This window comes from Saimiri boliviensis, chromosome 14, assembly GCF_048565385.1.
Source record: "Saimiri boliviensis isolate mSaiBol1 chromosome 14, mSaiBol1.pri, whole genome shotgun sequence".
NCBI lineage: Eukaryota > Metazoa > Chordata > Mammalia > Primates > Cebidae > Saimiri > Saimiri boliviensis.
The window spans coordinates 5,443,925-5,457,195 of record NC_133462.1 but is presented as its reverse complement, the minus strand read 5'-3'; the positions used below and the strand labels follow the sequence as shown (position 1 = coordinate 5,457,195).

At 47.2% G+C, this 13,271-nt stretch overlaps 1 protein-coding gene across 2 annotated transcripts in view; it reads right to left on the bottom strand.

The window, feature by feature from the left end:
- LOC120362775 (uncharacterized) overlaps positions 1-13,271 on the bottom strand; it is a 114,990-nt gene that overhangs the window by 68,897 nt on the left and 32,822 nt on the right. The window contains exon 3 of one of the 2 annotated variants that reach the window (XM_074385556.1): positions 9,298-9,362. In XM_074385556.1, the coding sequence (XP_074241657.1) occupies positions 9,298-9,362 (65 nt within the window). Of the gene's footprint in view, positions 1-9,297; positions 9,718-13,271 lie in introns of those variants that run through there. The other variant, XM_074385555.1, reaches the window with a different exon arrangement.

The following is a 13,271-nucleotide window of genomic DNA, read 5'->3' as shown; positions in this document are numbered from 1 at the left end:
GAAGACCACAACCCGGCGGACTTCCATGCCTCTCCTGGTAACATCTAGTGTTTTTGGCTGGTTACCTGGCCCATGAACTGTTCTCCCAGGTAAGTGCCAAAAAGGTGGTGCCAGATTACCTGGGCAATGACCTCTGCTTCTTTCTGCACTGAAGAACCTCCTGCCTGAATGTAGTTCTTGCAGTTATTATTATTATCTTTTTTTTTGAGACAGTCTGGCTCTGTCACCCAGGCTGGAGTGCAGGGGCACGGTCGTGGCTCACTGTAACCTCCACCTCTTGGGTTCAAGTGTTTGTCTAGCCTCAGCCTCCCGAGTAGCTGGGATTACAGGGGTGCCCCACCACGCCTGGCTACTTTTTGTGTTTTTAGTAGCGAAGGGGTTTCGCCATTTTGGCCGGGCTGGTCTCGAACTCCAGACCTCAAGTGATCCACCTGCCTCAACCTTCCAAAGTACTGGGATTACAGGCCGCTTCTTCCAGCTTTGAGGGGAGGGTTTTTTTCCTCTCACGCCGTGTTTACTAACAACTGCCCAGCACCATTTCCCTTCAGCCACTGTGACTCTGTTCCCTTTGGCTGATTTCTCAGCTCACCCTGAGGGGTGACAAGCAGAGGAGAGAGGATTTTTTTTTTTTTTTTTTTTTTTTTTTTTTTTTTTGAGACTGAGTCTAGCACTGTCACCCAGGCTGGAGTGCAGTGGTGCAATCTCAGCTCACTGCAACTTTGCCTCTCTGGTTCGAGTGATTCTCCTGCCTCAGCCTCCCAAGTGGCTGGGATTACAGGTGTGCACCACCACACCTGGCTACTTTTTTGCATTTTTAGTAGAGACGGGGTTTCTCCATGTTGGTCAGGCTGGTCTTGAACTCCCAGCCTCAGGTGATCCACCTGCCTTGACCTCCCAAAGTGCTGGGATTACAAGTGTGAGCCACCAGGCTTCACCAGAGGGAGGACTTTAAAGTCCACATGAGTAGATCACAGAAACGGTGACCCTCCCTGCAGGAGGCTTGTGAAGCTGGCAGAAAATCCCGCCCAGCTGTGCAATGACTGGGAGCTTCATATCTTTCAACTAGAACTACTACCGCGTGTTAAGGCTCTCATACTGTCATATAGTTCATTCCCCTGGACACAATATGATGCCACCAGGGAATAATGCCCCAGGTCACTCTGCTTACTCTTTGCTGTCCCTGGCCTTGCCCCTGGGCTTCCTTGAATTCCTCCTTCATGTGCAAGACCCTGTACGTCCTGCTTGGCCGGACCTGCTATGCTTATTTCACTGCCACACGCAGAGGCCTTTGCGGGCCTGTGCCAAAATTCATACGTTTTGTTGTTGGTTTTTTTTGTTAAGATGGAGTCTCACTCTTGTAACCCAGGCTAGAGTGTAATGGCACAATCTTGGCTCACTGCAATCTCTGCCTCCTGGGTTCAAGGGATTCTCCTGCCTCAGCCTCCTCAGTAGCTGGGATTACAGGCATGCGCCACCATGCCCTGCTAATTTATTTTTTTTGAGACAGAGTCTCACTCTGTCGCCTGGGGGGTGGCATGGAGTTTCATCATGGGAGGCCTGGCCAACATGGGGTTTCAGCATGTTGGCCAGGCTAGTCCTGAACTCCTAACCTCAGGTAATCCTCCCACCTTAGCCTCCCAAAGTGCTGGGATTACAGGCGTGAGCCATGGCTCCCAGCCCTAATTTTTTTTTCTTTTGGAGACTGAGTCTGGCTCTGTTGCCCAGGCTGTTACACAGTGGTGTGATCTCGGCTCACTGCAACCTCCGCCTTTTGGGTTCAAGCGATTCTCCTGCCTCAGCTTCCTGAGTAGCTGGGATTATAGGCACAAGCCACCATGTCTGGCCTTTAATCTTTTGTATTTTTAGCAGACACAGGGTTTCACCATGTTGGCTAGGCTGGCCTCAAACTCCTAACCTCAAGTGATCTGCCCACCTTAGCCTTCCAAAGTGCTGGGATTACAAGCATGAGCCACTGCTCCTGGTCTAAAGTATTTTTGCTCTATGATGCTCCAGGAATCTTTCAGGAGTGGAAGAAGATATCACATTTTCCTCCATTCCTCTACTCACTTGTACCTATTAGCCCAATATTTTTATGCATTAAGGGGACCTTATTACAGTGTTCCTTCTCTGCAGACACTAGCAGGGGCATGACTACTGAGCTTCTTGCAGAAGCAAGGTCACTGGGAATAGGAGAGACAAGAGAATTGCTTCCATGCCAAACATTCCTCCACCTTCCTTGCTGAACAGAGGTGAGGGAGTTGTCCCTGCTAGGCATCAATCCTAGGAAATCTAAGAAACTCTTCTGAGCAAAAAAAGAAGCAGAGGGGCTGGGCACGATGGCTCACACCTGTGATCCCAACATTTTGGGAAGCCAAGTTGGGCAGATCACCAGAGGTCAGGAGTTCGAGACCAGCAGGGCCAACATGATGAAACCCCGTCTCTACTAAAAATACAAAAATTAGCCAGGTGTGGTTGTGCACACCTGTGGTCCCAGCTACTTCGGAGGCTGAGACAGGAGAATGGCTTGAACCCGGGAGGCAGAGGTTGCAATGAGCCAAGACTGCGCCACTGCACTCCAGCCTGGGTGAAAGAGCAAGACTTCATCTCAAAAAAAAAAAAAAAAAAAAAAAGGCGGGGACAGAAAGTGTGGTACACATAGGAGGACTTGTGGATTCTGGAGCCACAAGGGGAGGAATGCTTCACCCTCACAGGCAGAGGTGTGGACCCCCTCACCTCGGTCAATGTGTGAGATGCCTCATCTCCATAAGGCACTGAGTTAGTGGAGGATGCCTCTCTATCCTACGTTCTCACCTGTCTTCTCTTTCAGATGGGTAACCAGATCTCCGTACCCCGGGATTCCCCTCTCGGATGCATCCTTCAAAACTGGCATAAGTTTGATCTCCACACTATAAAACAAAAAAGACTGATTTTCCTTTGCAATAAAGTTTGGCCAAAATATAAACTAGAAGGGCAGGAAGCCTGGCCCGTGTGGGGGAGCTTAAATATGAATAGCATCCTCCAGCTTGACCTCTACTGCCGGTGCCACCGCAAATGGTCGGAGGTCCCTTACGTGCAAACCTTCATGACCTTGAGGGAAAATCCTGATTTTTCTAAAGGCTGTGAAACAAATCCCACCCTCTTCCCTACCCTCAGCCGTCCACTCCAGAACTCTCAACCAGGAGGCCTCAAAGATTTCCTGGCCAACTCAGCTCAGCCTCCTCTTCCCGAGACCAAAGAGGAAGAACAGGCGCCCCCAGCCCCTTCCTCCTCGCGTCCTCTTAGCCTTGACGGGTCCGCCCTAACCTACGCTGGTCCCTCAGGCCCCCGCTCGGGAACCTGCCCACTGCCAACGGTGAGCAGACCCACAGGACCGGTCCCGGTTCGAGGCCCCTTTCTCTTGCAGAACTTGACCCAAGTTAAGGAAGGCCTGGGAACGTTCTCAGAGAACCCGGGAAAATTCACGGAGGGCTTCCGTAAATTAACCCGCACTTTTGAGCTCACCTGGAAGGATGTCGCCGTCCTCCTAGGACAAACCCTCTCTCTGGAAGAAAGACAGACCGTTTGGGAGGCGGCACGTCAATGCGGGGATGAGCTACACTTGGCAGATGCCAACTACCCCGTGGGAGCTACGGCTGTTCCCCTGCAGGACCCCAGCTGGGACTACAAGACCCAGGCAGGAATCTGCGCCAGAAACCACATGCTCCTATGCCTAATAGAGAATGAAAAGGAGTCGAGTCAAGCCTGTAAATTACAACAAGTTAGCAACCATCGACCAAGGGCCAGATGAGAACCCCACGGCCTTTCTCGAAAGGCTCCAGGAAATTCTCATCAGACATACCAACCTAGACCCGGGATCCCCAGAAGGACAGCTGGTCCTCAAGGATCACTTCCTGACACAAGCTGCCCCCGACATCAGGAGAAAACTGCGAAGGCTGGCTTTGGGACCCAGTGCCCCCATGTCGGAAATCCTCCGATTAGCTTCCTCCGTGTTTTATAACCGAGGCCAGGATGAGAGGGCCAGGGCCAAGAAGAAGGAGAAACAGAGAGAGAAGAGGCAGTCTCAATTATTGGCCGCTTTCCAAGTCCCCCAGCCCCCTCCAGGTTGCCCTCAGAATGCCCTCCCAGGGAAGTGCCACCAGTGTGGGGAGCCGGGCCACTGGAAGGCAAACTGTCCCTACGTGCCGAAGGGGGAAGGGCCCCGCACCGCCTGTCCCCTCTGTCGTCAGCTCAGCTACTGGAAAGGGAATTGTCCTGAGAGCCACCAGGCTTCTCAGCCAGAACCTAATTCAATATCGTTTGAGCTAGAAGAGTCGTCTTCTGTGGCTGGCTCCCAGATGTGACATCATCATCAAAGGAATGGAGCCAAGAGCAACACTGGACGTAGCAGGTAGGACAATACATTGTCTATTTGATTCGGGAGCCGCCTGCTCAGGCTGACTCTCTTCTCTGGGCAACTTTTCTCCAAATCCTGTCAGGTAATTGGGGTGAATGGCATCCCCACCTCAGAAGATGTGTACCTCCTTTATGTCATCTGTGGGACTAATTACTCTTTTCCCGTGAGTTCCTGGTAATATTTGAATGTCCCTTCCATGTTGCCCTAAGAATACCCTCCCAGGGAACTGTCTGGTTCCCACCCCCGTTTTTGCCAGGGATATACTTTCCAAACTAGGACATATTTAACATGTACCTGAACTCTAGATACATAGCTTCCCTTTGAAGGCCCTTCTTTTTTTTTTGAGACGCAGTTTCGCTCTTGTTACCCAGGCTGCAATGGTGCGATCTCGGCTCACCGCAACCTCCGCCTCCTGGTTTCAAGCAATTCTCCTGCCTCAGCCTCCTGAGTAGCTGGGACTACAGGTGTGCGCCACCATGCCCAGCTAATTTTTGTATTTTTAGTAGAGATGGAGTTTCACCATGTTGACCAGGATGGTCTCAATCTCTTGACCTCATGATCCACCTGCCTCAGCCTCCCAAAGTGCTGGGATTATAGGTGTGAGCCACCGCGCCCAGCCAGGCCCTTCTTTTCTTGAAAGGATCACCCACGATGTTGGTGAATGATCTTAAGCTGAAATCACAAATAAGTCCCAAGATGTGGGCCTCTGATAGGCCAGGAAGGGCAGCAACTGCAGTCCCTTCTACTTCCCTCACAAAATACAACACCCCCTAAGGCAAGAGGCTGAGGAAGACCTTCAGTCTATTATTAACTGATTCCTCAGGAGTGGCCAGTTAATGTCTGTAACTCTCCCTACAACATGCCCATCCTGGCTGTCCAGAAGGGCAATGGGGAGAAGCGGCTTGTCTAAGACTTAAGAATCATAAACAAAGCTGTCATACCTATTCATTCAGTGATCCCAAACCCCTACATCTGGGGGATATGTCCACAACATAAAGGGATTTACAGAGTCCTAGATCTCAAAGATTATTTTTCTGCATGCCTCTGGACGCCGAGTCTCATTTTTATTCACTACCTTTGAATAAGTGGATGACAAAAGGTTAAACTGCCAACTGTCTTGGATGGTCCTGCTTCTGGGGTTTAGAGAGAGACGACATTTGTTTGAGCAAGCTCTAGCTAAGACTACACTGAGCTCTCTTTCTCTCTCTCTCTCTTTTCTTTTCTTTTTTTTTTTTTTTGAGATAGCATCTCACTCTGTCATCAGGCTGGAGTACAGTAGCACAATCTTAGTTCACTGCAACCTCCACCTCCTAGGTCAAGCGATTCTGCTGCCTCAGCCTCTTGAGTAGCTGGAACTAACAGGCATGTGCCTCCACACCCAACTGATTTTTTATATTTTTAGTAGAGATGGGGTTTTAACGTGTTAGCCAGGATGGTCTCAATCTGCTGACCTCATGATCTGCCCGCCTCAGTCTCCCAAACTGCTGGGATTACAAGCATGAGGTACCCCTCCTGGCCAACTGGGCTGTCTCTGAAGGGGGGCCCGCATTTACAATACGTCAACAATCTACTCATTTGCTCCCCCTTAAAATAACCGGTGCAATGACACGCAGTACAGACCTTCAACTTCCCTTTTTTTTTTTTTTTTTTTTTTTTGGAGGTGAAGTCTTGCGTCTTGCTCTGTCATCTAGTCTGGAGTGCAGTGATGTGACCTCTGCTTACTTCAACCTCTGCCTCCTGGGTTCTCCTGGTCAGCAATTCTCCTGCTTCAACTTCCTGAGTTGCTGAGATTACAGACATGTGCCACTATGCCTGGCTAATTTTTGTCTTTTTAGTAGAGATGGTGTTTCACCATGTTTGCCAGGCTAGTCTCAAACTTCTGACTTAAGTGATCCGCCAGAGCTAGGACTACAGGAGTGAAGCACCGTGCCCAGTCCAGACTTTCAACTTCCTAGCTACAAGAGGATATGCAGCTTCCAAACAGAAGGCCCAGTGAAGCCAACAACAGGTCTTCTGTTTAGGTCTCATTCTTACCACAGGAAAACTCAGGCTCTCACCTGAGAAAATACAAGTCGTTCAACAAATATCTCGCCCTAGCATTCAAATGGAACTTAGAACTTTCCTGGGGCTAACAGAAGATTATAGACTTTGCCACACTGCCATGTGTGTACCTATGCAACAATCTTGCATGTTCATCACATGTACCCCGAAACCTAAAATGCAATAAAATAAAATAAAATAAAATAAAAAAAAAAAAAAAAAAAAAAAAGATTATAGACTTTGGATTTTGGAATATAAAAAAAATGGCTAAGCTCCTTTATGAATCTCACAAAGGAGGGAATGATGAAGAACCCTTATCAGGGTACCCTCACAAGAGCAAGCATTTCACCAACTTAAAAACAGTCTCTGCAAGCCCCAGCTCTAGGGCTGCCCAAATAGACAGACCCTTCCAACTTGACAAAATGAAAATAGAAGGACAGCAAGGGGAGTTTTAATAGAGACTCTGGGTCCCACAAGGTGCCTGGTGGGCTATGTCTCTCGAAGGCTTGATTGTGGTCTAAAGATGGCCTGTTTGCCTTAAGGCAATAGCTGCCACCACTCTCAGTAGAGGGAGGTTGCAAAATCACAATGGGCCAAATCATTGAGATCCTACCTCCTATCAGACAGCCACCGTGCTGGAGTGAAAAGGCTCACATTGGCTGATGGGCAGCCGACTTTCAAAAGACCAAGATCTTCTGCTAGCCACTCCAAAATCACCACTCAGAGATGTCACCTCAGTCCTACTACTATACTACCCCTTCCTGAGGATACAAAACCCCGTCACTCTTCACTCCCGTTATAAGGTAAAAAGCCAGCTACAGTCACAAGTCCTCATGAAAACCTGGAGAGATGGGTCACCTGGGTCTCAACTAACTTCCTTATGGAAAGGCCCCTTTACTGCCTTACTTTCTGCCCCAACAGCTATCGATGTTTCTGGCATCTCTAGTTGGGATACATGATTCCCAAGTAAAACTGTGGCAAGGTCCTGAAGAACCAACAACAGAATCGGCACCTGAGCATTCTTGTGAGCCAGCGGAGGCCTTAAAATTCCTCTTCAAGTGCAAAGATAAGTAAAGCCTTCTCTTTCACCCAACAGGAAGGTCAGCTCAGTACTGGGAATCTTGGTTGCAGTGGTACTGGTTATTCCCCTCATTTTGGCCCTAATTTGCATGCCACCGGAAGTCCTGATAACAGCCTGTTTCATCACTAAACCCTCCATCTAACCATTTAATTATTTTACCTCCTATTTCACCCACTTTCCTTCTGCTTTCAGAAAACTTAGGGAGAATTGGCTATACCAGGGAAATACCTTTTCCTTTATCTTTACCTCCTTCCCATGCCCCTGCTCCTGCACGCACTGTGGAGTGAAAAGTACTTTGTCAGTTTCTCCAAAATCATTGCTTCTGGAAACCATCTAACCAACTGTTGGATATGTCATGACTCCATCACCAGATCCTCATCTTACCGATATATTTTGTTGAGAGGTCTTGCTTTAAACCTAACATTAGGTTCAGAAATTCCTGAAAGCCAACATAAATCTGTTCTACTCTACTCACTTGCTAACTGAGTGTACCAAGTCCCTCGTCTGGATCTCACTCTGCCTTTGAATCAAAGCTATGAAACTTCCGTGTCTATGTTCATATCTGCTTCTCTAAACCAGATTTGTTGTCTACGCCCTCCAGGACACTCCGACTGGAATGCCATCTTTGTGGGGGATTCCCCACTCCCACTATTCATCCCATGAGTATTTCCTCAACAGGTTGCCACCCTAACTTGACTCACTGTTCTCCAGTGTCCATACACAAATGAATGGCAATCAAGACAAGTCACCCCAAATATGATGGGGTGGGAAAGAAAAGAGCTAATAACTTGGAGCGTTCTATATTTTCCTCCAAAGGCACACAGAGCCCCGAGTTTGGCCAAGAAATCTTGTCATCAAGAGAGGAACTCTATCCCCTACGTATAATTCCAACTCAGTAAAAATTTCTCTTAAACAGGTAGTTCAACACCAGCATCCTGTGGTGGGCCTGCACCCCTCCTGGCTATGTGTTTTTATGTGGACCAACGCAAAACAAACTGCCCTTTGAGGGAAGTCCTGAGAGAACTTATTCAACCCCTCCTCTTGCAAACCTCTTTACTTACATTCAACACGTGAAGGAATGTGACTTTTGAAGGAAGAGGGACTTTCGAAATCATGAGGAATCATGAGGAATCATGAGGAAATCATGAGGGACTTTTGAAATCATGAGGAAACCATTTATAACAACACCCAACCCAGAAAGAAAAGAGCTCTGGGTCTAATATTGGCTGAGATAGGAGTGGCCATAGGAATTATCTTTCCATGTGGAGGGTTCACTGATCATGAAGCCTCCCTTGTAAATCTCTCCACACAAATAGGAAACTTGGTAAGAATATTGGAGACGCCATCTCTAAACTCAAGACCTCCCTATGCTCTCTAGCAAACATGGTAATGGACAACAGATTGGCCTTAGATTACCTCTTAGCAAAACAGGGTGGGTCTGTGTGGTGCTCAGTAAATCCTGTTGCACCTATGTGAGTAACAGTGGGGAAACAGGAGGATATAACAAAGATCTGTGACCACACTACGTGACTCCTTGACTTTAGAACAGGAGGTGATTCAGCAGGCACCATCTGAAAGGCTGTGATGTCTGCTCTTCCCTCCCTCAAATGGTTCATTTCTCCACTCTGATGAGCTACACTTACACTCCTCCTTCACCTCTTTGGTCCTCGTCTCTTTAATTTACTGATTAAATGTGTCTCTTCCAGGATACAGCAATTTCACACAACAGCCCGTAAAAATGGAAAGACGTCAGCTAATTATCCCTGGAGATCCCAGAACTTACAAGTCCATGTCTCCCTTGGACGTCAGCGGGGAAAGATTCCAGGAAACTGTGGAGGGGCTTCTTCCCTGAGAGAGAGCAAGAGACGGAGACCCTGATGAATTCTTCATCCCACATCAGCAGGAAGCAGTTACAGAAGACCCACGACATCCTTACACCCAAAGCCTTTCAGGGTCTCCATCTCTTGAGGGGGAAAATGTTAGTGTAGGCAGGTGGGCAGGCATGAGCAGGCAAGAGAGCCCCTGGGAAAGGAATCTTCAGCAATTCAGCCCACTGATGGTCTCCTTGGAGACCCTGCATGCTGACAGTCAGCAAAAAGAGGACAGTGGCTGTACTGGCTACACCTGGCCTTGCAGCTGGGCTTGTTTAGTCCAGAAGGGGACTTATCAGCCCAGCCAAAGATAATGAAGGTAGAGGAATTTCCTCAGTGAGAAGCATTTGCACTTCTCTAGTAACTCATTCTAGAATAGACTTTTGCTCATTATAATAGTAAAAACCATTCCCCAGGATGGAGATTTTAGATGCTGATGAGACATGTCACATGCGCACTAGCATGTATGCTGATGGTGCATATGTGCACAGAGGGCTTTCCAAAACATGCTTACTAGCAACAGCCCTGCACGGCACTTTCATGAATAATTATGCAAGCTTCTCATAAAAAGGGTCTGCCTAGTATTAGTAAGGGGAGATTCATTATTTTGGGCAGCTCACCCTGTTGTATCTTTCAAGGTATACTGTCTATATAGGTTAAAGCTCCCATAAAAACTCCTTCTAAGACACTAGCGGTGGGCTCACCCTCCCTAGCAGTCAGTTCTGTCTCTTCTTGATCTCCTGTGTCTTTAAATGAAGATTACTTAACCCTTTAACTCTTTTTTTTTTTTTTTTTTTTTTTTTGAGTCAGAGTCTCTCTCTGCCATCCAGGCTATAGTGCAGTGGCATGATCTTGGCTCACTGCAACTTCCGTCTCCCAGGTTCAAGCTATTCTTCTCAGCCTTAGCCTCCCAAGTAGCTGGAACTACAGGTGCCCACCACCACACCCGGCTAATTTTTCTATTTTTAGTAGAGATGGGGTTTCACCATATTGGCCAGGCTGGTCTTGAAGAACTCCTGGCCTTTTGATATACCCGCCTCAGCCTCCTAAAGTTCTGGAATTACAGGCGTGAGCCACCGTGCCCGGCCAACTCTTTAATTCTTTCTGTGTGTCTCCTCACTGAATTCTTTACTTCAGTAAGACAAAGAACTGAATGACTTTCACACCCCTCTCAGTAACAAAAGGTCTGTAAAGAATTCCATGTATCAAAACTGGTGATAAAAGCTGCACTCAATTATCCACAAAATCATATAAGAAATGCCCTAGCCAGGCGCGGTGGCTCAAGCCTGTAATCCCAGCACTTTGGGAGGCCGAGGCGGGTGGATCACGAGGTCAAGAGATCGAGACCATCCTGCTCAACATGGTGAAACCCCGTCTCGACTAAAAATACAAAAAATTAGCTGGGCATGGTGGTGCGTGCCTGTAATCCCAGCTTCTCAGGAGGCTGAGGCAGGAGAATTGCCTGAACCCAGGAGGCGGAGGCTGCGGTGAGCCGAGATCGTGCCATTGCACTCCAGCCTGGGTAACAAGAGCGAAACTCCGTCTCAAAAAAAAAAAAAAAAAAAGAAAGAAATGCCCTTTACTTCTTTTTTAAAATAGTGGGAAAATATAATTAAATGCAAAATAATTTTCCGTCAACCTAAAAATCCTCTACATACACACACACACACACACACACACACACACACACACACAGCACAAGAATCCCAGTTGTTGGGTGGTGAAGGCCTCTACTTTAATCAATACATGTTTTTAAGCTGTTAACTTCTATTTTCTCATGAAAGGTGACGCTAGAGAATCTAGTCTTTGCTTTGCCTGGTAGATGAGGAATACAGAATTCCTTAATCCTATCAGAAACATAAATTGACTTGTTTTGCATAATATTTACTGAATTTCTTTATTAATGTACTGTGGACACTTAGCATAATATGAGATACAGACCATTGTCTTATACTGTAACTTACACAGACTGAGCTTCTGCTCCATATCCATAAATATTAATAGCAATACTAATTAAAATATTAAGTAATTTTATGTAACTAGGTATAGAATTAATAATTCATTATTATTTTCAGCTTTGCAATTGGGAAAAATGACACAGAATGGATTTTTCATGGCCAGGTGCATGGCTCATGCCTATAATCCCAGCACTCTGGGAGATCCAAGGTGGGTGAATCACCTGAGGTCAGGAGTTCGAGACCAGCCTGACCAACATGGAGAAATCTGGTCTCTACTAAAAATACAAAACATTAGCAAGGCATGGTGGTGGTGCATGCCTGTGATCCCAGCTACTTGGGAGGCTGAGACAGCAGAATCGTTTGAACCTGGGAGGCGGAGGTTGTGGTGAGCTGAGATCATGCCATTGCATTCCAACCTAGGCAACAAGAGCCAAACTCTGGCTCAAAAAAAAAAAAAAAAAAAAAGATTTTTCATTCATTTACTATAATCATCAAGGATTAGAAATATTGCTTTTAAGGCCGGGTGCGGTGGCTCACGCCTGTAATCCCAGCACTTTGGGAGGCCGAGGCGGGTGAATCATGAAGTCAAGAGCTCGAGACCATCCTGGGCAACATGTAGAGGTGAAACCCCGTCTCTACTAAAAAATACAAAAAATTAGCTGGGCATGGTGGCGCGTGCCTGTAATCCCAGCTACTCAGGAGGCTGAGGCAGGAGAATTGCCTGAACCCGGGAGGCGGAGGTTGCGGTGAGCCGAGATCACGCCATTGCACTCCAGCCTGGGTAACAAGAGCAAAATTCCATCTCGGAAAAAAAAAAAGAAAAAGAAAAAGAAATATTGCTTTTAAAAGTGCAATTTAGCAGCACTATTCATAATAGCAAAGATATGGAATCAACCCAAATGGCTATCAATAATAGATTGGATAAAGAAAACAGGGTATATATACACCGTGGAATACTATGCAGTCATAAAAAAGAACAAAGTAGTATCCTTTGCAGGGATGTGGATGAAGCTGGAAGCCATTATCTTCGGCAAACTAACACAGAAACAAAAAACAAAACATTGCCCACTCTTACTTATAGGTGGGAGCTGCACAATGCAAACACATAGGCACAGAGAGGGAAACAGCACATGCCAGGGCCCGTTGGAGGGGTGGGACGTGGAAGGCATCAGGATAAATGGCTAATGCATGTGGGGCTTAATACCCAGGTGATGGGTTGATAGGTGCAGCAAACCACCACGGCATATGGTTTACCTATGTGACAAATTGCATGTCCTGCATATGTATGCTGGAACTTAAAATAAATTTAAATTAGACCAGGTGTAATGGCTCATACCTGTAATCCCAGCACTTTGAAAGGCCGAGGTGGGTGGATCACCTGAAGATCAGGAGTTTGAGACCAGCCTAGTCAACATAGTAAAACCCCATCTCTACCAAAAATATAAAAAATTAGCCGGGTGTGAGGGCATGTGCCTGTAATCCCAGCTACTCAGGAGGCTGAGGCAGGAGAATTATTTGAACCTTGAAGGCTGAGGTTCCAGTGAGCCAAGATTGCACCATTGCACTCCAGCCTGGGCAACAAGAGTGAAACTCTTCCTTAAAAAACAAAACAAAATAAAACTTAAAAGACTTCATGGCTTAAAAAAAGTAAAAGTAGGCTGCCGTGGTGGCTCATGCCTGTAATCCCAGCACTTTCAGAAGGCGAGACGGGTGGATCACGAGGTCAGGAGTTTGAGACCCGCAAGACCAACATGGTGAAACCCTGTCTCTACTGAAAATCCAAAAATTAGCCGGGCGTGGTGGCAGGTGCCTGTAATCCCAGCTAATCAGGACGCTGAAGCAGGAGACTCATTTGCACCCAGGTGGCGGAGGTTGCAGTGAGCCGGGATCCTACCACTGCACTCCAGCCTGGGCAACAGAGGAGGTTC